Source organism: Pteropus vampyrus, unplaced genomic scaffold (genome assembly GCF_000151845.1).
Source record: "Pteropus vampyrus isolate Shadow unplaced genomic scaffold, Pvam_2.0 Scaffold145, whole genome shotgun sequence".
Classification (NCBI taxonomy): Eukaryota; Metazoa; Chordata; class Mammalia; order Chiroptera; family Pteropodidae; genus Pteropus; species Pteropus vampyrus.
This window is the reverse complement of record NW_011888926.1, coordinates 2,552,365-2,577,830: the sequence shown is the minus strand read 5'-3', so window position 1 is coordinate 2,577,830 and position 25,466 is coordinate 2,552,365. Positions and strand designations below refer to the sequence as shown.

General features: G+C 48.7%; 1 protein-coding gene across 4 annotated transcripts; it reads left to right on the top strand.

Moving 5' to 3' along the window:
- On the top strand, positions 1-25,466 carry SGSM3 (small G protein signaling modulator 3). 4 transcript variants are annotated; one of them, XM_023535929.1, is made up of 22 exons: positions 1-100; positions 15,646-15,758; positions 16,235-16,320; positions 16,784-16,850; positions 18,960-19,168; positions 19,253-19,360; positions 19,772-19,993; positions 20,249-20,444; positions 20,785-20,930; positions 21,225-21,449; positions 21,778-21,832; positions 22,045-22,172; positions 22,278-22,433; positions 22,649-22,703; positions 22,859-22,908; positions 23,085-23,237; positions 23,402-23,472; positions 23,579-23,627; positions 23,707-23,792; positions 24,535-24,657; positions 24,748-24,808; positions 25,025-25,466. In XM_023535929.1, exons 2-22 carry the CDS (start codon positions 15,752-15,754, stop codon positions 25,103-25,105), a joined length of 2,334 nt encoding a protein of 777 aa, XP_023391697.1. In that variant the 5' UTR covers positions 1-100; positions 15,646-15,751; the 3' UTR covers positions 25,106-25,466. The 4 variants fall into 4 exon arrangements, with proteins under 4 accessions (XP_023391697.1, XP_011367376.1, XP_023391699.1 ...); XM_011369074.2 differs by having other exon boundaries at positions 2-100; positions 19,850-19,993; XM_023535931.1 differs by lacking the exon at positions 1-100 and having other exon boundaries at positions 19,022-19,168; positions 19,850-19,993.

The following is a 25,466-nucleotide window of genomic DNA, read 5'->3' as shown; positions in this document are numbered from 1 at the left end:
TTGCCAGGCAATTGATAGATTTCTCCATTCTTCCGATGTATGTCTTCAGGGCTTACCTTCCACCTGTAAGGAGCTTATCAAGATATCTTTCCAAACAAAGGTAAACTCCTTCTCTGGGAAGCATTCTGGAGCCAGCTATTAAGAGAGTAATTTTCCACTGTGCTGTAATTATAATGTACAATTTTAAGTTTCCTTTAGGGGTCATTAGGTTAATTACCTTGCTTCAAGTGGCATCATATTAAACTCGAATACCAATAATGTGTTAACCTTAATCTTATATTTTGAATTCTGTTTACAAAGCTGACACTATAAAGTAGAAAAAGACTTTTTAAAAACCTAAATCTTCTCCCAAACAAGACAGATGTGTTAATGTCATTTAAAAAATCTTTAGGAGAGTTCCTCACAGTGTTGTTTTTATTGCAAAAACTGCTGTTAGATGCTTTACTGTCATATTGACAGATGACTAGAGTGGTAAATTGTAGAACACATGACTATAAAGACTGCATAATTACTAGGGAAATGCTAATACTTCAGTGGAGAAAAAATATTTTAAAACCAATACTATGAGAACTGTGTATTATATATGTAGAAAAAAAACCAAGAGAAGAGCATAGAAGAGAAGAAAATGTGACTGGGATGGCAAACTTAGGACAGAATTAATTTTTTTTTTTATTTCCATTACTGTTTTTGTGTTAGTATAATTATAAAACTCAGAAGAGCGTCCACAACTTACTTCCAGCGATAAGCCCAGATGACTGTGTTTATAATCCAGATTTTCTTCTGACCTGAAGCTTAAATTTATCCTGCTACCATTTAAACGTATCATTTGTGTTTGCATCTTATTGTGTTCTTAGCGGAAAAGAACGAGCCACGGTCCCCGTAACCTCAACTCAAGTTGTGGCCGGGGACCAAATGCCTGGGCTGTGGAGGAAACCCAGGGCACACGGAGGCAGTTCTGTGAAAGTAGACTTGGAAATAGCATTTTTTCCCTGAAAGCCTGACTTACAAACTGCTGTACTTTTCTAGTCTCTTGGTTTGTAAGCGTCTCTTTTCCTTTAAACTGCCTTTCGTGGCTTTTGCCTTGGGGAAAGTACTGCCTTTCAGTGTAATAGAAAGCAACGGCAACCCCATGAGAAGTCACACACCTGGGAACTTCTTTACAGCCTTTAAAAAGGAAGCAAAAACAATGGCTTGGAAACCGAATTTTCAAGTGTTGTCAGTTCTTTTTCCAGGATTACTTAGACTATTGGGAGAAACTTGTTATAGTCATTTTACAAGATAAAGTGACAGATTTTACCTTTTAGCAGCTTAGGGAGTCCCTGACTTCACAGGTTGCTGAGATGTCAGATTCATGCGGAGTGGTGTTAGCAAAGTGTTAGTTCTACGAGGGAGAGAGAAAGGAATCCTTTTCACAGTTACGGATAAGCGACTTCTAACAGTTTTGCTCCTTTTATTTTTCACTTTTGCTTTCCTTGGCTTCGTGTAAACAGACCCCTGAGGAGGTGGATGTTTGAGGTGATAAGTAGTAGCTCCGTCAGGGGAAGAACAAGGCAGGGTTTGGAGACGCTGCGCACACAGCTGCTGTACGTCCAGGGCGTCACCCGTGGACCTCAGGAAAAACTCTTGGAGGGTAGTTTTTATTCCTCAGTGTTATATCTTTAAACTGTAATTTTTTAAATTGAGGTCTAATTCATGTACAATAAAAGTCACCTTTTTGAAGTATACAGTTTAGAGGTTTTTCAGTATATTCACTGTGTTGTGCAATTATCACCACTGTCAAACTCCGGAATATTTTTATTCCCCCCCCTCCCCCGCCCAAGAAACCCATTAGCAGTCGTTCCCCATTTTCCCCTCCCTCCAGCCCCTGGCAACCACTAATCAACCTACCAGCAATATGCGTCCCGTCTCTGTGGATTTGCCCATTCCAGGCATTTCACGTAAATGGAATCGTACAATATGTGGTCTTTTGTCACTAGCGTCTTTCACCAAGTGTGTTTTCAAGGTTCATCCATGTAGTAGCATGTACTTCATTTCTTCTTATGGCCGAATACTCCCCCATCGCGTGGATATACATATTTTATATTCATTGATGGACATTTGGAAGTTTCCACTTTGGGGCTATTGTAAATAATGCTGCTGTGACATTTGTGTGCAGGCTTTTGTGTGATGTAATTATTTTTAAACACAATGCTTCTATAATTTTTCAAAAAAGAAAACATTAAATATCAAGACCAATAAACCCCATATTCCTACCACCTAAACCAGCCATATTCATGTTTATGTTACCTTCAGCATGTACGTATTATATTTTAAATGGTCGAAATCATGTTATCTTGATGTTGATAACTCCATTCTTCTATTCCCTCTCAAATAGGCCTTTCACCCTCACCATTAAAAATTAAAGCTCTTGTCAAGATCACTGACAACCTCCAGCTTGCCAAATGAGTAATTCTCCATCTCCGTACTGCTTCTAAGTGGCATGCGACACTGATGATCACCCCCTCCTTCTGGAAACATGTTCTCTTGATTTCTACAGCACCGCATACTGCAAGTGTTCCGTCTGCTTCAGTGGCTACTTCTCAAATTTTATTTCCTGTTTCTTTTTCTCCCTAACCTCTAAGTGCTGGAATGTTACTGGATTTGGTCATAGGCCTCCTACTCTGCATTCTCTCCTCAGCCGTGACATTTAGTCCTAATGATTCCCAAATTCACACCTCCAGTTCTGACTTTGGTGAGCTTTATACTCATGTATACTGTCGCCTACTTGACATCTCCACTGAGAAGTCGACTAAGCATCCCAACTTCACATGGCCAAAGCAGATCTCCTGATTTCTAACCCTGAAATCTGCTCTCCTTTGAGTCTTCCCTGCACAGTCGCTTAGGTCAGAAACCTTGGGAGATGCCATCGATTCCTTCCTTCCATTGTCTATCGGTGCATCTCCAAATTATATCCAGAATCTAGTTACTTGTCACCATCTCAGCTGCTTTAGTGCAAGGTACCATCTCTCAGTGGACAGCTGTAATAGCCTCCACTCTTCCTCCGGAGTTCATGCTCCATCATAGCAAATGTGGTTTCTTCAAAACTCTAAATCAGAGACCATGTCATGCCCCTGCTCAGAGCTCTCCAGTGGCTTCCCATTAAAATAAAATCCAGAGTCTTTGCCATGGGTAGAAGGCCCTACATAATCTAGCTCCTGCCTCCACTGCCGTCTGCTACTTTCCCCCTCACTGCTCTGCCTCAGACAAACTAGACTTTTATTTCTCCAGTGTCATAAACTTTCTGTTCTTTCAGGTCATTTCCTCCACTTGGGCTGCCTGTCTAGGTCTCTGCAGAGCTGGCTCCTTGTCATCATTCTGACATAAGCTGAAATGTCATCTCAGAGAGGCCTTCCCTGACCACCTATCAAAAATAGTACTTCTGCCCCTGCCTATTATTCTGTAACCTATCCTATGTTATTTATACACCTACTTTTTTCTCCTATAATTTTAAAAAATTGAGGTATAATTGAAATATATTAGTTTCAGGTATACAACATAAAGATTTAATTTGTATACATTGCAAAATGAACACAATAACTAGTTAACATCTGTCACCTTAAATAATTACAAAAAAAATTTTATGACAACTCTTTAAAATCTCTCTTAGCAACTTTCAAAGGTGCAATGCAGTATTATTAACTATAATCACCACTCTGTACATTACATCCCATGACTTACTTTATAACTAAAAGTTTGTGCCTTCACCCATTTCTCCCCCCCCACCCCCAAAAACACACACCTCTACCCCCTGCTTCTGGCAACCACCGATCTGTTTCTATGTCTATGAGCTTGGCTTTTTTGGGGTTTTGTTTTTTGTTTTTTTGGTTTTTTTAAATTCCACATGTAAGTGAGATCTTACAGTATTTGTCTTTTTCTGAGTTATTCCCTGTTTACTTATTTTAACTTATTGTTTGTCACTAATAGCTGTGTGACAACTATTAAGGACCTACTACATGCCATGTATTGTGATACATATTTACTTACATTTTCTCATTTGTCATCTCTGTTTTATAGATGAGAAAACGTCGGTTTACAAGAGCAAGAACTTCGTCCATCTTGTTTTACTGCTATGCCTCTAGCACATGGAACTGTGTCTAGCTCATGGTAGTTGCTCAGAAAATGTTTATTGGTTGGATAGTTGACTGAAAGGCTCCCAAATTTATATTTCCAGTTCTGTGTCTCCTCGAAGATGTAAACTTAAGTCTATCTAATCACCTATATAACATTCCCACTTGGATTTCTAAGCAACATTTAAATTATCTCACAACTCTTAACTCCTGTGTGGCCTAAGCCTGTTTCTTTTCCCCTTTTCCTTATGTTAGTAAATGGCATCACCATAAACCCAGAAGTTCCAACTAGAAACCTAGGCCTTGCTGTTGATTGCCCCCTCTCCTCATTCCCCACATCCAACCAGCTACAAGGACCATCGGTTCTACTTCTGATCATATCTCGAACCCACTGGTGTCTGTTCATCTCCACCTCTGCTGTCACCACTCAGTCTTACTCCCCATCATCCCTTTCCTGGACTTTGCATTTTCAGACTTGTCTCCCCACATCCATTCTTGCCACTCTATGAGCCATTTGCCACACAACAGCTAAAGTGATTTTTTAAAAACATGTTTACCTATCATCACCATGTTTAGGACCCTTTTGTGGGTTCGCATTGTCCTTAAAATCTGAATCCTTCATTGTGGCCTACAGCCCCTTGGTGATCTGGGTGCCTCTCCAGTTTCCATTGCCCACCTCGTTCACTGTGTTCCAGTTTCCCTGGGCTCCTTTCTGCTCCTCCAAGGTCTTCCCCACCTCAGAGCCTTTGGACTTGCCATTCCTTCTGCCATGGCTCTCTGCCCCTAGATCGTTGCAGGACGGGCTTCTTATCCTTCAGGTTTCAACTCAGATAGCACTTCAGAGATTTCTTCCTTGGGTTCCATATCACATTAGCCTTTTTTTTTTTATTCAGAGCACCTAGCACACTCTGGAATGCTTATTTATTTATCCATCTATCTGTTGTCCGTTTGATTTCCCCCCTCTAGGTTGTAAATCATTCTTGCCCTAGTGCATAATATGTGTTGGAGAAATATTCGGAGAATGAATGAATGAATGATATACATATTTCTGGGTGTAAATACTATATGTTTTCCCTTAATGTTGGTTCATAAATATCCATAAAGAAATAAGTATTCATATTTCTTTAGTCCCCATAATTGGAATTCTTTTTATACTCTTGTGTCTGGTAGATTTTACTAAGCATACTGTTTCTTCTTTTATGTTATTAAGGTATAATTTACATACAATAAAATTCACCCCTTTTAGCGTGAAGTTCTGCATGCTCTGACAAAAGCATACAGTCACGTAATTACCAACACAGTCAGGATACAGAACAGTTCTCTCACCCTAAAGACTTGCCCCGTGTCATACGTCGTCTGCTCTTCCTACTGCTCCATCCAATAGAAACCACTGTTTTGTTTTCTGCACCTATAGTTTTGTCTTTCCAGAATGTCGTGTAAATGGAATTATGAAGTCTGTAATCTTTTTAATCTGGCTTCTTTCCTTTAGCATAATACATCTGAAATTCATCCATGTCACTGAGTATGCCAGTAGTTCATTACTTTTTTTTTTTTTTTTTGGCCGAGTAGTATTCCATCATACAGATGTACCTCAGTTCTTTATTCATTCACCAGTTAAAAACCATTTGGGTTGTTTTCAGATTCTGGCAATCCAGCAGCCTGTGAGAGCTCTAGCTGCTCTGCACCCTCATCAGCATTTGATACTGTCAGGTTTTGGTGTTGGTAATGTTGTGGCTTTCATTTGCATTTTCTTAATGGCGAATGTTGAGTATCTTTCTGCATTCTTGTTTGTCATCTGTATATCTTTTTTGGTAATATTTCTGTTCAAATATTCCCCCTTTTTTTTTTTTTTTAATTGGGTTGTTTCCTGCTTACTGAGTTTTAAGAATTCCTTATATTCTAGATACATGTCCTTTATCAGATATGTGATTTGAAAATATTTTCTACCACCTATGGCTTCTATTTGATAAAATTTATCAAATTTTTTAGTTTTATAAATCATGCTTTTAGTGTATTATCTAAGAAATCTTTGCTTATCCAAGGTCACAAACATTTTTTCCTGTATTTTCTTTTAGACATTTTATAGTGTTGGTTTTCCTTTTAGATCTATTACCTATTTTGAGTTAATTTTTGTATATGGTGTGAGGGTATTGATTAAGGTTCTTTTTTTTTTTTTTCCAAATGGCTGTCCAGCTTTTCTAGGATCATTTATTGAAAAGACTATCCTTTCTCCATTAAATTGCCTTTGTATTTTTGTTGAAATTTGATTGTATTCATTTCCTAGGGCTACCATAACAAAGCACCACCAGCCAGGTGACTTCGAACAACTGTGATATTATCTTACAGTTTGGGAGTCCCAAAGTCTGAAGTCAGGGTGTCGGCAGGGCCGTGCTCACTCTGAAACCTGTAGGGGAGGGACCCTTCCTTGCCTCTCTCAGCTTCTGGTAGTTCCAGACTGTCTTTGGCTTCTTCAGTGTCTGCTTCACGTAGTGTTCTCCATGTGTATCGTCACTTCATCTTCCCTTTATATATGTCTGTGTCCAAATTTCCCCTTTTTATAAGGACACCAGTCATATTGGATTAGGGCTCATTTTAATGATGTCATCATCTTTAGTTGGGTAATTCAGCAAAGCCTCAATTTCCAAATAAGGTCACATTCTGAGGTCCTGTAGGTTGGAACTTCAGCATCTTTTGGGGAGACACAGTTCAATCCATCACATCAGTTCACCGTCATGCGGGTCAGTTTCTGGATCACCCATCCGTTCCCGTGATCTCAGTGTCCTTCGCCAGTGCTGCCCTGCACTGTCGCTTTGTAGTAAGCATTGAAATTGGGTAGTGTGAGTTTTCCAACTTTCTGCTTTTTCAAAATTGTTTTGAGTGTTCAGGTTCCTTCATCCATCTATTTAAATTTATTTATTTATTTATTTTAATCTATTTACATTTTAGAATCAGGTTGTCAGTTTCTCCAAGAAATCCTTCTGGGATTTTGACTGGAATTACGTTGAATCCTTTCCTTGTACCCAGCCTTAGGGGAAAGTATTCGGCCCTTCTTCTTTAGGTTTGATGTTAACTGTAGGACTTGTGTAGTTACCTTTTATTAGGTTAAGTCAGTTTCCTTCTATTTCTAGTTGCTGAGAGTTTTTTTTGTCATAAATGAATATTGACTTTTGTCAAATGCTTGTTCTGCATCTGTTGAAATAATCGTATAGTTTTTTTCTTTAGTCTGTTGATGTAGTGAATTACATTGATTGATTTTTAAATATTGAACGAGTCTTGCAGTCCCAAGATAAATGCCACTTGGTCATGATGGTATTGTTCTTTTTGTGTATTATGGAACTTACTGGCATAAAGTTGTTCTCATTCTTTTAATGCCTCTAGCATCTATAGCGATATATCCTCTTTCATTTCTGAAATTGACAGTCTGTGTCTTCTCACTTTTATTCCTGTTAAGTCTCATCAGAGGTTTATTGATCTTCTCAAAGGAGCAGATTTTTGTTTTATTGGTTTTTCTCTCTCTTTTTTTTTTTTTTTTTTGGTTTTCTACTTCATTGATTTCTGTCATCTTTATTGGTTTTGGATTAAATTCATTAATAAATCCAAGAACTTAAATAATGGACAAATTCCTTGCAAGTACATAAACTACCGAAGCTCATTCAAGAAGAAAAAAATAATCTTAAGACTTAATAGACTTATTAAGAAACTGTGGTAGGAAACCTTTCCACAAAGAAATCTCCAGGCATACAAGGCTTCATTGGTGATTTTTACTCAAAATTTAGGGAAGAAATAATACCAATTTCTAGTCAAACTCTTCCTGAAAATTGAAGAGGGGAACAACTTCCCACATCGTTCTTTAAAGCAAACATCATCCTGATACCAAAACCAGAAAAAGGCACAACTAGGAAACAACACTACAGATCAAATATCCTTTGTGATCATAGGTGCAAAAATTCTAAATAAAATTCCACAGTATATAAAAAGGATAACACATCACAACAACCTAGTGTGGTGAGTGTCAGGTGTTATTCCTCATGTTCCTTTCAGGTGGTCCTTTTTCCAGGCTTGGGGCGCCTCCTCACACACACGCTCTGGCCACCATTCAGGTGAAGATTTGCGGGTACCCTCTGCAGGTTTCTGAGCTCTTCCTGCCCCAGCCTCTCTCCTCCGTTCTCTGCTCTGTACTCACGCAGCTCTGGCCTCCAGCTCTCTCTCCAGCTCCCGGGCCAGCTCCTGGCACTGCAGCCTGCAGGTGGCCGCTGGGGGACCGTCATTCTCTCCCAGGATTCAGTGTCCTGTGCTGCCTGTCATCCAGTGTCTGAAAATCACGGTTTCATGTATTTTTCCAGCTTTTTAGTTGTTCAAGTTGGGAAAGTAAATCCAGTCCTTGTAACTCCATTTTAGCCAGATGCGGAAGTCCGTAGTTGGAATGTGAAATGACTGAATCACATTTTTTGCGTCAGTATACCAAAATCTGATGAATTTCCCTAATGTTTAACATTGAAATGATTTTCATGTTTTTGTTGTATAGGTAATGCTGAAGTAAACCTTTTGGTGCACATAACCTTTTTGCTTTAATTAAATTATTTCCTTAAGTTTCCAGGAGAATAGTTACAAAAGATGTGAAAATATTTGTAGATATTCCATTCCCAAGGGAATGTATCAATTTACAGCTTTATTTTTTTAATAGTATTATTTTCTTAAAAAAATAAAATGTATTTTTAACTTTTAAAATATGTATATTTACATTTATATACACTTGTAAATATGTATGTATACTTGTATATATGTATGTACATACTTAGTAATATGTATATACAAGTAATTATACCAACATACACACATTCATATGTGTATACATGTGTATATATACATATATTTGTGTGCTTCCATCACCAAAGGGGACAGACATTGGCTCTCTGGGTCTCAAGTTCACAACTTCCAAGAAGATATTTATTGGGTCAGGTGTTCACACCTGGTCTGATCATGTTGGCACTATTGAGTGTTGTGATTGGCCCAGCTCAGATCAGTGCTCGCCATGAACCAATCACCTAGGCTCAGGAAGATAGAGTCCTATAAATATCAACAGCTTCCCAGAACCATGCAGTTGGAAAGAGTGAGCAAAGGAAGCAGTTTCAAAACTGCTTGTGGGGTCAGTGTGGTGAGGAGGTTGCTGTTTTCTAGATACCAAGAATATAGTAGAGTAAATAAAACTCCAATTAGTTATTACTGTGGCATGAAATGTGACTTTTATTTACTTCTTTTGTCATTTGCTGTTCATGCATCTAATATATCTGACAAATGTTTACTGAGAAACTTCTGAGTGCCGAGGACGCAGACAGACATGCAGTCTAATCTAGCGGAGTCAGTTGGCCAAAGTCAAAGGGATACAAATGTTATGAGGTAAGTTCTGTGATGAGCTTGCGCACAGGGCTTTGTAGGAGCAGAGAGAGAACCTCCGCTAAAGCAGAGAAGAGTCATGGACGTGTATTAGTTTTCTGTTGATGTGTAACAACCCACCCCAAAACTTAGTGGCTTCAAACAGCAGTAATCATTTATTATTTCTCATGGCTTCTGTGAATGGGGAATTCAGGAGCAGCCCAGGAGTTCCTGACTTGTGAGAAAGGAGAATCTTGCCCATGACATCACAGTCAGATGTTGGCTGGGGCTGCAGTCACCTGGAGGTTTGGGACTAGGACACCTACTTTCTCAGTGGCTCACTCATGGGGCTGGCAAGGTGGTACCTCTCCAAGGGCTCCGGGGGTGTTCTCATGACACAGCGGCTGACTTCCCCCAGAGCAAGCCATACAAGAGGCCGAGGTGGAAGCTGCAATGCCGTTTATGGGCTGTCCTTGGAAGTTACACGTGGTCACTGCAGCCATATTCTGTTGTTCACAGGCCTAAGCTGGGCTCACTGTGGTTAGGGTTGACATAAAGAAGTGAACCCCAGGAGGTGGACCTGTGTGGGCTGTCTTTGAAGCTGGCCACCACAGAAGGCATCTTTCAGCGACACGGTGCTGTTTGAGTTGAGTCTTAAAGTATGAATAGGAGTCTGTCTGGCAGATAAGGAGAAGACCATTAGAGACAAAAAAATGGAGACATTGGGCGGCTGATCACAAGTTGGCCACCAGGACTGTATTGTAAGGCAGATGTGGGGCTGGTGAGGGAGGAGTAGAACCAGGTCAGGTAGAACCTCGTATTGCTAGAGGGTGTGGCTCTTATTCTGAGGGTAATGGCGGGCCACTGAAAGAGTAAAGCAGAAGATGTAGGTTTCAGTTTTGCATCAGAGATAAATTGGCAGTAAGTAGCAGCTGGAAATAGGAGTCTGGAGCTTGGGAGAAAGGTGTCACCAGAGGAGGGAGTCGCCAGGTGGTTGTGGAAGCTGTGGCAGGGCAAGAGGTCACCCAGGAATGTCCCTGACAGAGAAGAGCACGGCAGAGGGCGGAGCCCCACTCCCGTGTTAGACATGTGCTGAGGAAGACCAGGAAGAATCCCGGTACTTCTGTACTCTGCATTCCGAAAGTACTCATGTGTCGTCCTTCACTTTCCAGTAAAATGTTCATATCCTGTTGAGCACTTATTGTCCCATTTAACTTTTTTTTTAGCATCTGTAGTAGCCACATTATCATCTTGCTCCAGCCTTTCTCGGACTTTCCTGGCCTTGTGCTTCTCTCTCCCAGTTATAGTTATCGATAGCTTTCAGTGTCCTGTCATTTCCTTGCGGAGAAAAATAGTCTTCAGGACCTCAGAGGCCTCTTAGAATACAAATGTGTTTGCTTTTGCCACTTACAGCTTCTGTGTTCCCTGGCAAATGTGTGACCACCTATGCAGTGGTGGCAACCCTGCTGTATTGTCAGGAAAACCAGGAGACAGGACAGGTTAGTAGGTCAAGAGTGGACAGTGTATGTCAAGGAGATCTGTATCACGAGCCTCCCAGCCCCATGAATTTGCAGTGACATCTGACGCGCTCTGCTTTGTGATCAAAACTTGCCTTTTAGGAACGTGGGATTGCAAACTCAGGAGACAACATTGGAGGCAGAGTAAAGCGACCGACACCTTCATGCGTGTACATTTAACTTTTAACACTTCCTTGTAGGGCACCTCAAAATTGCTTGCATCAATCCTGATTCTCAAGTTTCTGCCTCCCAGTACTCCTGTGACAACAACAGGGCATCTGCGATGGTGACATGGCTAACTCCTCAGCAGCTTTTGCACACTCCCAGATGGCTGCTTTCAGAGTAGTTTCCATAGTGACCAGAAGCAGGAAAAACCTGCCTGCCCAGCTTAGCACTGTCACATATGGCTCCTGTTGGGAACTGGGAGACTCAAGGGCAGCCTGTGGGAGATGTGGCATATGCATGTTATTGCAGAGACTCTTTAAAACATATCCAGGGTCTCATCTTTTCTCACTGGTCCCACTGTAGCAAAGCCAAGGTCATTCCTACCAGTGTCACCTCTGCCTCCTGCCTTGCGGTCTCCTCTGCATAACAGAGTTTTTAAACCCGAATCAGAGCCCTCCTGTAATGCGCCAGCTCACAGAGAGTGAGGTCCATAGTCTGTCCAGCACTGTAAGGCCCTCCGTGACCCCTGCCTTGACCCCTGCCGTGTCTCCCACCGTGTTTCTTCCCTCTCCTCTCTCCTCATTCCCAGCCCCCTGGCCGCCTTGCTGCCGCTTCAAACTGCCAAGTACGTTCTTGCCTTAAAGGCTTTGCACTTGCTGTTCTTCTCCCTGGATCCCTTTCCCCTCCAATAGCCACGTGACTGGATCCCTCACTTCCTTTTGCTTTGGTCTTAGCTCAGATGTCACCTCATCTTCAAAGAACTCTTCCTGACCACTGCGTATACATACATTCCATCTCTTCTGCTGCTCTCTCTGCCTTTCCCTTGCTTTATTTCCTCACCGTGCTGTAGTTGTCACCATCTGACGCAGTCATTTTCTCATTCATTGTCCGATTCTCTAATGTAACAGCCAGGACTTTGTCCGCTGTTCAATCTCAGCCCTTAGGTTTGCGCCTGGCTCATGGCAGTGCTCAGTAACTGTGGAGTGAATGAGTGAGTGGGAAGCAAGCTAAGGTCAGGAAGGGGAGCTGCTCGGGGAGAATTGTCTTCCCAGCCCCCTCTCCGCAGTCCCGTTACCCCCACTGCAAGTAACACCCGCTTCCTTCACACTTTCTCTGCCCTTGTGGAAGAAACCACCAAATCACTGCCTCTGGGGTGTTGATGAGTCTTTCTCATGATCTCAACTGGCATGTATTACATTGAATATGAAATTGTCATGTTTATAGGTTGTTGTAGATGAATATCAGCAATATTATATGGCTTTTAGTATACTCAGCGTAGAAGGCCCAGATACTAGCGATAACTTTCTAGAAATTATTAGGACTACTAATTGCCTGATGCTTACTGAGTACTTGCTGTGTGTCAGACGGTGTGGAAGGGCCTTATTTGCTTTCTCGCTTAATACTCCTAACCACTGTAAGATGGAGGTATTGTTATTCTATTTCATGGATGAGAAAACAGATTCAGAGAGGCAAGTGAACTTGCCCAAGCTAATAACAAGTGGAGCAGCAGAGCTGGCATTCGAATTCGCACCTGTCTGCCTGGAGGTGTCCTCACTCCGCAGCACTGTCTGGCCCCCGCAGAAGGCGGTGCAGAGGTCAGCTCTGGAGCCGCTGTGGGTGGCATAACAGCCCAGGGTTATTTTCCCAGCTCTGGCTGGTGACATCATTTCACTGGGCAGGATGGGAGGCAGCATGGTGTGAGAGGGCACAGTTATTGGAGTCCATTTGGAAAACTGTAGGTCTCTTCTAGGCTTATTTTCTCGTGTATAAGGAATAGCGACGTGTACTTCAAAAGGTGTTTTGAAGATTGAATGACGATGTGATTTTTAAAACATTTAGCTCAGTCCCTTTAATGTAAAAATATGTAATGCTCTTTCCAGCACAAAATTCTGATTTAAACCAGGCCCTACGCATCCGTTGTTCTGAAGGAAGATATTCCATTTTTGTTACTAGCCCCACGCAGCACCGACAAGCCCAGGATGGCTGACCCCTTAGGGAAGCAGGCTCTGCCATCTGTTTCTCAGCAGGGCTTGTCTGGAAGCAGGAGGGGGTGGCTCGCCCAGCTGGCACCAAAGCCTCCGTGGTGGTCATTTAACCCAGACTCGTCATGGCCGGAGTGTGTCTGGGGGCAGGAGTGGAGGTTGGTGACTCAGCCAAGCTGCCCTTAGGAGCTAAAAGATGACTTTTTTGTCCCCAGATTTGCACGTATGTCTTTAAGAGAACTGGGATTTGTCATGTGCTCATTTTTCAGCACATGTTCGGGTTAAGGGCCCACAGGGTAATGTAGTCTCAGAGCCCCCTTGAGTGGTTGTTCGATTTTCCTTTTTTTACCCTTTCTCACTCACGTGACCTTTCTCGTTTACCCAGAATTCCCAACACCAGAATTCTGTGGCAGAGAAGGCTAGGGGCTGCTGTCGGCTAGAGTAACAACTGGAACCTCCAAACGCCTGAAAAATGGTAAAAAGAGGTTTTTCTTTAGGTCTAGGTCTCAGTGAATATGATTTCAAAAAACTGGAAGACAGCTTGTCCTAAAGTACTTCAACCTATTGTTACCTCACGTTTATTTCATGGAATCAAATCTTTTTATTCCATAGTTAGAAGTAAAAGATGTAATATTCAGAAAACATTGGAAAAACTATCCCCCAAACTACATTTCTGTTGAAGCTCAAATGGATGATAATAGATTCTTTTTGCTTTTAATAGAAGCACGTTAGGAATAAGAAGTTAGAAAGTTGGGGGAGGCCCCTAGTCCTGACGCCCCAGTGGATGGCTCTTATTTTTTTTGAGGCATAATTCACATGCTATAAAATTCACTACTTTTAAGCTGTACATTTCAATAGTTCTAGTATTTCATACTTTTGTTTAACTGTCACCAGTGTCCAATTCCAGAACATTTTTCATCTCCCAAAGAACCCCGTACCCATCAGTAGTCAGTCTGCATTCCCAGCTCCCCCAACCCTTGGCAGTCACCAGTCTACTTCCTCCCTCCTTGGATTTGCCTCTTCTGGACATTTCATTTCAATAGAATCACACGATACGCAGCTTCTTGTGACTGGCTTCTTTTGCTTAGCATGTTTTCAAGGTTCATCTGTGTTTTGGCATTATCCGTACTTCATTCCTTTTTATGGCTGAATGATAATGTGTGGATATTCCATCTATTTTATATATCCATTCATCAGTTGTTGGACATCTGGGTTGTTTGTACTTTTTGGCTGTTAGGAATAATGCTGCTGTGACCATCCATGCACGAGTTTTTGTGTGGACACGTACTTTCATTTCTCCTGGGTGAATAACTAGGATCGGAATCGCTGGGTCATGTGGTAACTACATTTAACCTTTCGAGGAACTGCTAAACTGTTTTCCAGAGTGGCAGCCCCATTTTACAGCCCCACCAGGGTGGCAGAGGGGTCCATTTCTCCACATCTTCACAGCGCTTGTTTTTGGCTTTTTGCTTATAGCTGTCCCAGCGGGTGAGAAGAGGTACCTCGTTGTGGTTTTGATTCGCATTTCCCTGATGACTAACGATGTCAGGCTTCCTTTGCCTGCACACTGGCCATTCACATCTCTTTTTTTAGAGAAATCTATATTCAGCTCTTTTGCCCATTTTTAAAACTGGACTATTAATCTTTTTATTGTCACGTCCTTATTTTTTAAGAGGACAAAAAAGAGAGGGAGGCAGGCAGGGGTTTAAACAGCAACAGGAGAGATTTTAATTAGATTGCAGTTTCCTAGTTTCCTAGCTGTAAGGCTAGTGGAAAATGTGGTAGCGCAGACTGTTGGAGGAAATGGAATATGTCAGTGTTGGGGTGAGTGCAGGTGTTGACTCAGAAGCTTAGTTGTATACTATCTAGATCAGCGGTCCCCATTTTTGGCACCAAGGATGGTGCTCCTATGAGAATCTAATGCCTAATGATCCAAGGTGGAGCCGAGGCGGTGATGCTGGCGCTGGGGAGCGGCTGCAGATACAGATGAAGCTTCGCTCACTCGCCTGCGGCGCACCTCCTGCTGTGCGGCCCAGTTCCTAACCAGCCCTGGACCGGTACTGGTCCATGGCCCGGGGGTCGGGGACCCCTGATCTAAAGGATTCTTCAAAGTTCCTGGCTCAAGGAAACCTATTCACCGAGGTTTCGGTGGTTGCTGGGTTTTGTTTTTTGAAAGACATTTGCCTGAGCATAGGGCATGAAGAAGTCTGTACATGTGATTTTCTCCTTCCTTAATAACGCGGGGCCTGAGCAGATGCCCCACGTGGCTCACAGAGCTGTGGGGAACATCGGGCTTCTAGCTTCTTTAACGTGTACCCTCCCTCGGCTGAAATGTTCAGAGCAAGAGGCTTTTTCTTTTCAGTGTGACTTTTCCTTCCCTTGTCGGATGGTGGCCAGGGCTTCCTGTCCACTGGCTACCTCTGGGCTACCAAAGTTGTAGACCGGCCCCCCAGGAGGGGTTGCTTTAGAACGACTGTCCCCTTTGCTTTCCTGCCAGCACAGATGTTTCTGGACCAGATGAAGCCTGAGGAGCCTCCCAGCTGTGAGATACTGGGATAGGACAACCTGAGTCTGGATCCACAGAAGACTCGCCTCGCCTCTCCGCACAATGTCAGGTGGGAGCGGGGACCTGGACTTGGAGTGGGCTGAGGGACTGCGGAATGAAGGGAGGCCCTTCCCTTGGAGGACCTCCTGCTGGGAAAGAGGCGGGTGGGTCTGTTTCTCACATATCTTTGAGGCTCTCAAAAGCATCCAGGTAAGAGGCGGACTGGGCATCCTGAAGGGCTGCAGTTCCCGATTCTCCGCAGTCCAGTTTTCCCGACTCTGTCCTCTTCCCTCCTTCCCGCCTGCAAGTCCTCACTCTCACATGGTGGCGCAGAGACGAAGTCGGCTTTGCTTGTAACATGCTGCTTTCGTTTTCTTCCTCCAGAAAGTGGCACATTCCTAGGTTTCTTCCCCTCCCCAGCCTGGCGTCCCTTTACCGCTGGTGCTCCAGGCAGAGCAGGCCGTGTGCGGATTTCCTAACCTGAACTTTTCCCCTGAATGCTCTGCATTTTCTTCATCTCCTGTTCCTGGTTTTCCTTGATTTTAGGAAGCCATGTACCCTCTGCTTGCGGTCCCTTCTCAGCCCTGACTCCAAGCATGTGGCCCCAGGAGATCCTGGCCAAGTACACACAGGTACAGCATTTACAGCCGGGCACCAGTGGCTGTGCTACCAAGCTGGGGCACCAGTGGGGACCTGCTTCCCAGGAGTGAGTGGCCACTGCAACATACTCCCCCAGGGTCAGGGGCCACCATCAGAGATGGCATCTTAGTTGCGTACCCTCTGTGAATCACCCGTTAGGTTGGAGGCTCTCAGTTTTATGGGGCCCCAGAAATGCATAAAACATGTTTCTTGCCTTGATCTTACTATCTTTGACCTCTAAGGAAGACAAAGAAAATGCTAGCTGGGAGGATTAGAGAAGGTAGTGGCCCTGTGTAGCTGAATGATGACCAGGGAGACTTCAAGCAGGGTGGCCTTTGATTTGAGTCTTGAAGGCTGAGTGGGACTTCAGCAGGCAGCATTATGGGTGGCATCTCCCATAACTGGCGGTCCGAGACTGGATGCCGTGTGACTGAGTCTTCCTAATCCGGGTTCTAGAAGGAAGAGTCGGTGGAGCAACCAGAGTTCTACTATGACGAGTTTGGCTTCCGGGTGGACAAGGAAGGTACGGTTGAGTGCCTCGTGTAATCTTGCTGATGACCTTGGGGGGACTCCTGCTGCATTGACCCTCATTATGCAGCTGTGGCCTATGGGCTCTGGGCGCTTCTGCATGTGGGTGGCGCTGTTCATAACAGTTGACCCTGAACAACGCGGGTTTGACTGCGGGTTCACATATTCAGACTTTCTTCATTTGACCGATGCCATTCAGTTGACCTGGGCAGTTAAAACCCAGGTCATGCAAGGGTCAGCTGGCCGTTAGCAATCTGCGTGCGGCGAGCTGACTTAAGGCCCACGCGGAGGTTTGACTGCATGAGACAGCACCCCGGCCCCCCGCACTGGTCAAGGGTCAACTGTAATGGAGACCTGTGATATTTCTTACATTAATTTTATTGATCTTCATATGATAATAAAAGCAATGTTCATTGTAGAGAAGTTGGAAAATACAAATATAAACATTAAAACAAATTAACCTGTAATCCCACAACCTGAAGATAACCACTGACATTTTAGTATTTTTTCTGGCTTTGCATGTGTATACATATACTTTTAGTAACATTATGTCGTATACACATTTTTATATTGTTCTTATATCTCAACATTATTGCTCGAGCATTTTTTTCTGTCAGTTAAGATCTTTTTAAAAACATTTTTCAGTGTCTACATATATCCCATTATAATGGATTTATCATATTTTTATAACTATTCTTCTGGGAGGGGCCTCTAGGCCATTTCTGTTGTTTTCTACTATAAATGCACTCATTGGTTCCTGAGTGGGCTGTTGGGGAACCTGCCTGCCAGAACCCAGGATAGCCTGTCACCAGGATGTAACTGTAACTAGAAGATTTTAATTGGCTGAAACTAGTCACCTTCAGGTCACTCATATTTCTAGTTCCGACATAAGTTTTCCTTGTTCTCTAGTTTGCAGGCAGATGGTTGGAAGTCAAAAGCTGGGCCTGAGAGGAACATAGGGAACGTTATAGTTTGAAGGAAATGTTCTGTATCTTGATGGGGACAATGTTTAGACATTTGTTTATTGACATTTACCAAAGTGTACACTTAAAATTTGTGCATCTTACTATACATAAATCTGCTAAGGGCGAAGGTTTAAAAAGCTGAGGCTGAGGGTGTGGCGTTAGGATAAGCGAGGACAAGGCTCACTGTGGGGCTGACGCACACCGAGATGACCAGGTGGCCACGAGCGCCTCATCTGCATTGACTCGAGCATCTCAGGAGGCTGGCTGTGGGTTGTCCCCTCACCCCTGCTGCATCCCCAGTGCCTCGAAGAAAACCGAAGGTGGTCTTGGCCTCGTGGAGTTTCCCAGCAGTAAATATATGCCAGGGCAAGAAGAGCAAAGAAAAAATTGGGGACCCAGAGAAGAGGGGAGGTGGACTGTGTATAAGGCGGTGAAGGAAGCTTCTCTGAGGGGAGGCACTCGGACAAACTGGGAGGAAGGGGGGCAGTGAGCTAGCTGAGGAAGGGGAACAGCAAGCACAAAGGCCCTGGGGCAGAGTGGATTTGGTGGGGAATAGCTGGAGTGGTGGGGACGAGGGGATGGGACAGGAGGAGGCAGGCCACAGAACCTTCTACACGTCTGAGCGAGGCGGGTGGGCGGGTGGCACTAGAGGGCTCTGAGCAGAGTGCCATGACCTGACTTGTGGCTTAGAAGGGCACCCTGGAGCATTGCCTTAGGGGCAGGGTGGAACCAGGGAGGCCAGCAAGGAGGCTGCGGCAGGAGTCCGGAAGAAAGGTGATGGCTTGGACCAGGGCAGCAGTGGGAGGTGGTAAGAGTGGTGAGATTCTGCCTCAGCTCTGCGGGTTGACCGCGGGGAGGAGCTGCAGGTAGTCCGAGGCTTAGGCCTGAGCATGTGGAGAGTGGAGGTGGGTTTGTGGATTGGCCGGGTGAGACCGTGGAAGGGCAGGTTTCAGGGAGAGAGTGAAGAGCTTGGGTTTGCTCATCCTAGTGCTGGAGCGTGGGGACTGTGGCTCTGATTTCAATGGCGGATCCGGACACCGGACTGAAGCCCAGGGCCCTCTGCTTTGGAGAACATGCAGTGAGGAGACATTTTCCTTCCTCCCCTCGCACTGCTGTGTCCCTGGGCGCTCCCCTGGCAGATGGTGCCGACCCCAGCCCCGGCAGGCTGCCGGCCGTGTCTCTGATGGAGGACCCTCCGCAGCGGCTGCGGTGGCAGGCCCACCTGGAGTTCACCCATAACCACGACGTGGGCGACCTCACCTGGGACAAGATTGCCGTCTCCCTGCCCCGCTCTGAGAAGCTCCGCTCCCTGGTGCTGGCTGGCATCCCACACAGCATGAGGCCACAGGTGAGCCGGGAGGGGGCGTCTGCAGAGGGTGACCCAGGGCTCAGTGTCCCACCACAGACTCAGTGCTCGCGGGCTCCCCCTCAGCTGTGGATGCGGCTCTCCGGGGCCCTGCAGAAGAAGAAGGGCTCCGAGCTGTCCTACCGGGAGGCCGTGAGGAACAGCTCTAACGACGAGACCATTGCTGCCAAACAGGTGAGGCCGGGGCTCGGCCTGGGGTCAACAGGAGCCCCCTCAGTGGTCTCTCCGTGGCCTGGGAGAACACGGCAGCCATGTGGCAGCCCTGGGCAGTGTTCTCACCCACAAACGTGCGCCTGGAGCAGTTGGCTCCATCCTGGGCCCTCTGTGGCAGCAGAGAGAATTGTCAAAAAGGCCACCTAACCAGTGCATGTTAAATGCAGATTTCAGGCCTCGTTCAGGAAATTCTCATTCCTAGTTGCGGCCCGAGGCCCAGGAATCTGTCGTTTACTTTTATAAGTTCCCTGGGTGAATGTGAAGGAATCAGCTACACACTAGCTGGGTTCTGATCCTGAAGGGAGGAGCACAAGGAATCCCCGTTCCCGGGAGAGAAGCCCACTGGGGTGTGCCCCATACGGGGTCTCCCAGGCTCCCTCCGGGTCTCTGTGCTGGCGTGTGGCCCGCAGCCACATCTCACAGCTCCTGTTGTGGGCGGGCTGCTGGCAGATCGAGAAGGACCTGCTCCGCACGATGCCCAGCAATGCCTGCTTCGCCAGCGTGGGCAGCGTCGGGGTGCCGCGGCTGCGCAGGGTCCTCCGAGCGCTGGCCTGGCTCTACCCGGAGATCGGCTACTGCCAGGGCACAGGCATGGTGAGCACAGCCCGGGAAGGGCTGCAGGTGTCCCCAGGCATGTTCCTCTGGCCCCCAGGTGTGAATGAGCTCACTGTCCTAGGCAGTAGGACAGAAAGTAGGGGCGGAGATGGGAGTCCCCAAGGGGGCCGGGGCTGCCAAGTAGGGTGGGTGCAACCCTGAGGCGGGCATGCGGTCCACGAAGTGACCCATCAAGTGGGTCTCTGTTCACGTGGAGACCTGGGTCCCAGCCCCTGGTCTCCCTGCCCTGGCCAGGTGGCCGCCTGCCTCCTGCTGTTCCTGGAGGAAGAGGATGCCTTCTGGATGATGTGTGCCATCATCGAGGACCTGCTACCTGCCTCCTACTTCAGCACCACCCTGCTGGGCGTCCAGACAGACCAGCGAGTCCTGCGCCACCTCATCGTCCAGTACCTGCCTCGCTTGGACAAGCTGCTCCAGGAACATGATATTGGTAAGGGCCGCCCACCCTCTTCTCTGGGGTCAAGGGGTCCTGAGACTCTGACTCAGGTACTGCGGGTCCAAGGCCTCCTGACAGCCAGTGGAGGACCGGGCAGCTGGCCAGCTCGGGGGAGTGGAGAAAGGCTCCTCACACGGCCCAGCCGTGGGCACAGCTCACACAGCCTCTGTCGCTCGTCTCTGATGTCCTGACGCTTGTCCCCTCCATCCCCGTGGACTAGGGTGGGCCTATGGCTGCTCTCTGGGAGATACCCTCCACCTCCTGCCCAGCTCGTGCGCCGGGGCGTGCCCCTGCTCAGGTTGTCACATGCCAGCTGTCCCTGGTCTGTCCACAGAGCTGTCTCTGATCACGCTGCACTGGTTCCTCACGGCCTTCGCCAGCGTGGTGCACATCAAGCTGCTGCTGCGCCTCTGGGACCTGTTTTTCTACGAGGGCTCCCTGGTGCTCTTCCAGGCCACGCTGGGCATGCTGCGCCTCAAGGTGCCACTGCCCCCCGTCCCTGGGCCACACCGCCCAGCTTCCCCATGAAGACTAGGAGTCTTGTGTGCCAGATGCAGCAGTCCTGGCACCCCTCCTCTTGGGGACTCGGGGTTCAGGCTTCAGCAGCATGTGGCCTGAGCACTGGTCCTTCCTGAAAGCCCCTCCACCCCTTCCCCGGCAGGGTAGACTCTCTTGAGCTCAGCTGATCATCCAGAGAGGTCACACATGCCTGGGATGGTGACAGGGCTCGGTGCCGGGCAGTGACTCCTGCCTCCTTCCCCTCGTGTGGCGCAGGAGGAGGAGCTGATTCAGTCAGAGAACTCGGCCTCTATCTTCAACACGCTGTCAGACATACCCTCGCAGATCGAAGACGCGGAGCTGCTGCTGGGGGAGGCCATGCGGCTGGCTGGCTCCCTCACCGACATGGCCGTGGAGACCCAGCGCCGCAAGCACCTGGCCTACCTCATCGCAGACCAGGGCCAGCTCCTGGGGACCAGCGCCACCACCAACCTCTCTCAGGTAGGCCTGTGAGGGAGGAGGCCCTGCCTCACCCACAGCGTGGGGGTCCCTTGAGGAAGCCCAGAGCAAGAGAGGCCCCTCCGGGCTCCGCCACTCCCCGCCAGCTTAGCACGCATGCCCGGCATGGCCCAGCATGGCCCAGCAGCAGACCACAGCTGTGGAGAGATGGGCAGCAATAAGCCCGGTTTGGGTGAAGGACAGACCCAGCATTGAACTGACAATGCATCCCTGACCCTCAGAGCTGGCCTAAGAGGCTGCTGCCCATGAGGTGGCACAAATGAGGGGCCCTGGGTGCCCTCCTGCCACTGACCCGCCCTTGTGTCTACAGGTGGTTCGTCGCAGGACCCAGCGGAGGAAGTCTGGCCTCACCTCCTTGCTCTTTGGTGAGAACTGTGCTGCAGGCAGCTGTGCACTCAGGCGAACTCAGCGACCCCCTTCCCCCCAGCCACATCTAAGCTCTGGGAGCCAGGCGTGGGGGTGGCGGTGCATACCAGGGGGTGTCCATTCTCGCACCCCAGTGGACTCTAAGCTTCCCTGGAGTTGGGAAGGGGGCTTGGCAGGGACCACAGCTGCTGTAACTCTCTGGACCTCCCAGGGGTAGACGATCTGGAGGCACTCAAGGCCAAGAACATCAAGCAGACGGAACTGGTGGCTGACCTCCGGGAAGCCATCCTGCGCGTGGCACGCCATTTCCAGTGCACAGACCCCAAAAACTGTAGTGTGGTGAGTTGCAGCCTCCCAGCCCTACGCCCAGTGGCTTCACATGGGGGTCTCCTTCCCCATCCTGAGGCGCCTATTTCTTGGTGAGCTTTTCTGCCACCCTGGCAGGAGTTGACCCCAGACTACAGCATGGAGAGCCACCAGCGGGACCACGAGAACTACGTGGCCTGCTCACGTAGCCACAGGCGCCGGGCCAAGGCCCTGCTGGACTTTGAGCGGCACGATGACGATGAGCTGGGCTTCCGCAAGAATGACATCATCACGGTGCGTGGGGCTCTGCGGCGGGTGGTTGCTGGGAGTGGATGCCAGTGGTCCTGCCACCTGCTGGCCCTGAGGCTGCAGCCAGGTCATCCAGCTCACTCGCGCCCTCCCCCTGCTGAGTGTTTCCCTCCTCGACCTGGCCAAGGATGAAAACAGATGATGCGCGATGCACTGGGCATGGCAACTGGGGCCCGGCTCTCTGCTCTTTTCCTCTGCAGATTGTTTCCCAGAAGGACGAGCACTGCTGGGTGGGGGAGCTGAATGGCCTGAGAGGTGAGGTCTTGGTCCCCATTTGGGGGCAGCGGGTTGGGCAGTGAAGCTGCATCCCCGACCCTGTCCCCGCCAGGAACAGGCCGAGCCTGTCCTCAGCCCCACGGGGGAAAGTGTGAGCACACCAGGCCCCTCACAGGACCCTGCTTCTCCCCTAGGCTGGTTTCCTGCCAAGTTTGTGGAAGTTCTAGATGAACGGAGCAAAGAGGTGAGAGGGGAAGCCAGGAAGGGTGCCCTGGAGCTGCCCCCACCTCAAGCCTGGTGAGGCCTGCACGCCCCCAGCCAGGGCCTGTGTTCTCAGTGGCTTGTGGCGGCGGCTCTGAGGCCAGGGAGAGGGCAGCTGCAGGCATGGGGCTGGGGCCTTTCAGACCCTGTCCCCATCAGTACTCCATCGCCGGGGATGACGCTGTGACGGAGGCGGTCACGGACCTCGTGCGAGGGACCCTCTGCCCGGCCCTCAAGGCCCTGTTTGAACATGGACTGAAGAAGCCATCTCTGCTTGGGGGCGCCTGCCACCCCTGGCTGTTTATCGAGGAAGTAAGTCAGTGGCTGGACGCATGTCCTCCACTGTCCTTTTCCCCACGCTCCTGGGTTCTGTGGAGCTGGCAGCAGGAGCTCCTGGGGTGGTGAAGTGCACTTAGACCCTGTGGCTTTGACCTGGGACCTATCCTATTGTCCCTGACACTCTCCCCATTCCCCAGGCAGCAGGCCGGGAGGTGGAGAGAGACTTTGACTCGGTGTATTCGCGCCTGGTGCTGTGTAAGACGTACAGGTAACCGGGCCTGTCCCCTGCCCTGGCAGCCTCGTCGGGGGCGAGGGAGCAGCCCAAGTCTGCACACCGGGCAGCACTGGCAGCTCTGGTCCCCCTCCTTCCCCAGGCTGGATGAAGATGGCAAAGTTCTGACCCCAGAGGAGCTGCTCTACAGGGTAGGCAGGGCCATAGGCAGGGCTGGCCTCCGCGGGCTGGCAGCTGGGGGGCACCTGAGTGATGGCTGTGTCTTCACAGGCTGTGCAGTCTGTGAATGTGACCCATGACGCTGCACACGCACAAATGGATGTCAAGCTCCGCTCCCTCATCTGTGTGGGGCTCAAGTGAGTGTACCTGCTGCGGGTGCCACAGTCCAGTCAGATGAGTGGCGGGCTGGGCCCTGCAGGGAGCGGGGGCATGTGAGCCGGGCCCCCCAGGAGGGGAGAAGTTTGGCAAATAAATGGAAGTTTGCAAGGGTGACTCTCAAAGGCCTTTCTCCGGCACAAGACCAGTCATTGCTTTGTGGCCAGGGAGGCACTTGGGGGTTTTGTGAAGCACAGACTTTAGCAAAGTGCCCAGTGAGTGGGGCTCCCAGAAATGAGGCTGCTGCGGCAAATGAGGGTGGGGGCCTCGGGCATTTGTGAGTCTTGAGCCTGGGCCAGGGTCAATGAGATATTTCTGGATTTACCACCTGGTGGAGGGCGTGGCCTGTAGGCTGCTTTTACCTGGAGTGGGGTGGGAGGAGGGGTGGTTTGCAGGACAGATGTCCCCGAGACTAGCTCAGAACCTGGTGCACCTCATTCCTGGATTGACCAGGGCAGAGGCCCCTGTGCCCGGCAGGAGGCGGTGGCTGTCTCAGATGTGGAGAGAGCTGTGACAGGACAGAGGGGAGTGGAGGCCATGGGCCCCTGAGTGTGTCTCCCAGGGAGGAGCAGCCAGAGCGAGGGGCTGAGAGTAAAGGAAGTGGGGTCACCTGAGGCGGCCTCAGAGTGGCGGGAAAGGGGCTGGTGGCCCAGCCCAGCACCGAAGGGCAGAAACTCCCAGTCCTCAGAGAACCCAGCAGACGAACCCCTCCCCCCGTCCCAGTGAGCAGGTGCTGCACCTGTGGCTGGAAGTGCTCTGCTCCAGCCTGCCGACCGTGGAGAAGTGGTACCAGCCCTGGTCCTTCCTGCGCAGCCCCGGCTGGGTCCAGATCAAGTGTGAGCTCCGGTGAGGGCCCTGCCCTGTGGCCCTGGGTCAGGGAGGGGTGGGCAGAGCCAACCTGAGGGCGACTGACAGCCTCCCCTCCTTCCCTTCCAGTGTCCTCTGCTGCTTCGCCTTCAGCCTCTCCCAGGACTGGGAACTTCCTGTGAAGAGAGAGGTGGGTGGATGGGTTTGGTCCTCGGTGGGGCGTGGCAGGCCTGGTCTGTGCAGGCGGGTCAGTTCAAACACTTGTGGGTGGCTGAGGCAGGGCCCCAGGGGAACCCTGGGTGCTGGCGTCATGGGTAAGGACCACTCTGGCCCCTGCCACCTTGGGCTTCCTTGCTGTGTGCCCCAGCTGTGCATTCCATGACGGTGAGGGGCTGTCTGTGTGCAGGAAGAGAAGAAGCCCCTGAAGGAGGGCGTCCAGGACATGCTGGTGAAGCACCACCTTTTCAGCTGGGACATAGATGGCTGAAGCTTGTCCTCCCGTGGCCCGGTCATGCCAGGCTTCCCCGACCCATTGGCTACTAGAGCAGCTCCTTCCTCAAGAACAGCGCTGGCCCGGGCCCGACCCAAGCTTCAGGGTCAAGGAAAGGAGACACTCTGGCCAGGCACCATGGTAGGGAGATAGAGGACACCACCCTGGGCACCCCAGAGCGTCTCTGGAGGGCAGTGGGTGGCAGGAGCAGAAGATTGGGGCCCAGGCCCCAAGCTCACCGTTTGTACTGACCAAAATCTTGTGAAGAGGTGCAGAGCCACCTCTGTCAGTCTTTCCTCAGGAAGGGCTCGGGGGTGGTAAAGGCTCCTTGGTTTGTAAATAAACTGTCTTTAAGAAA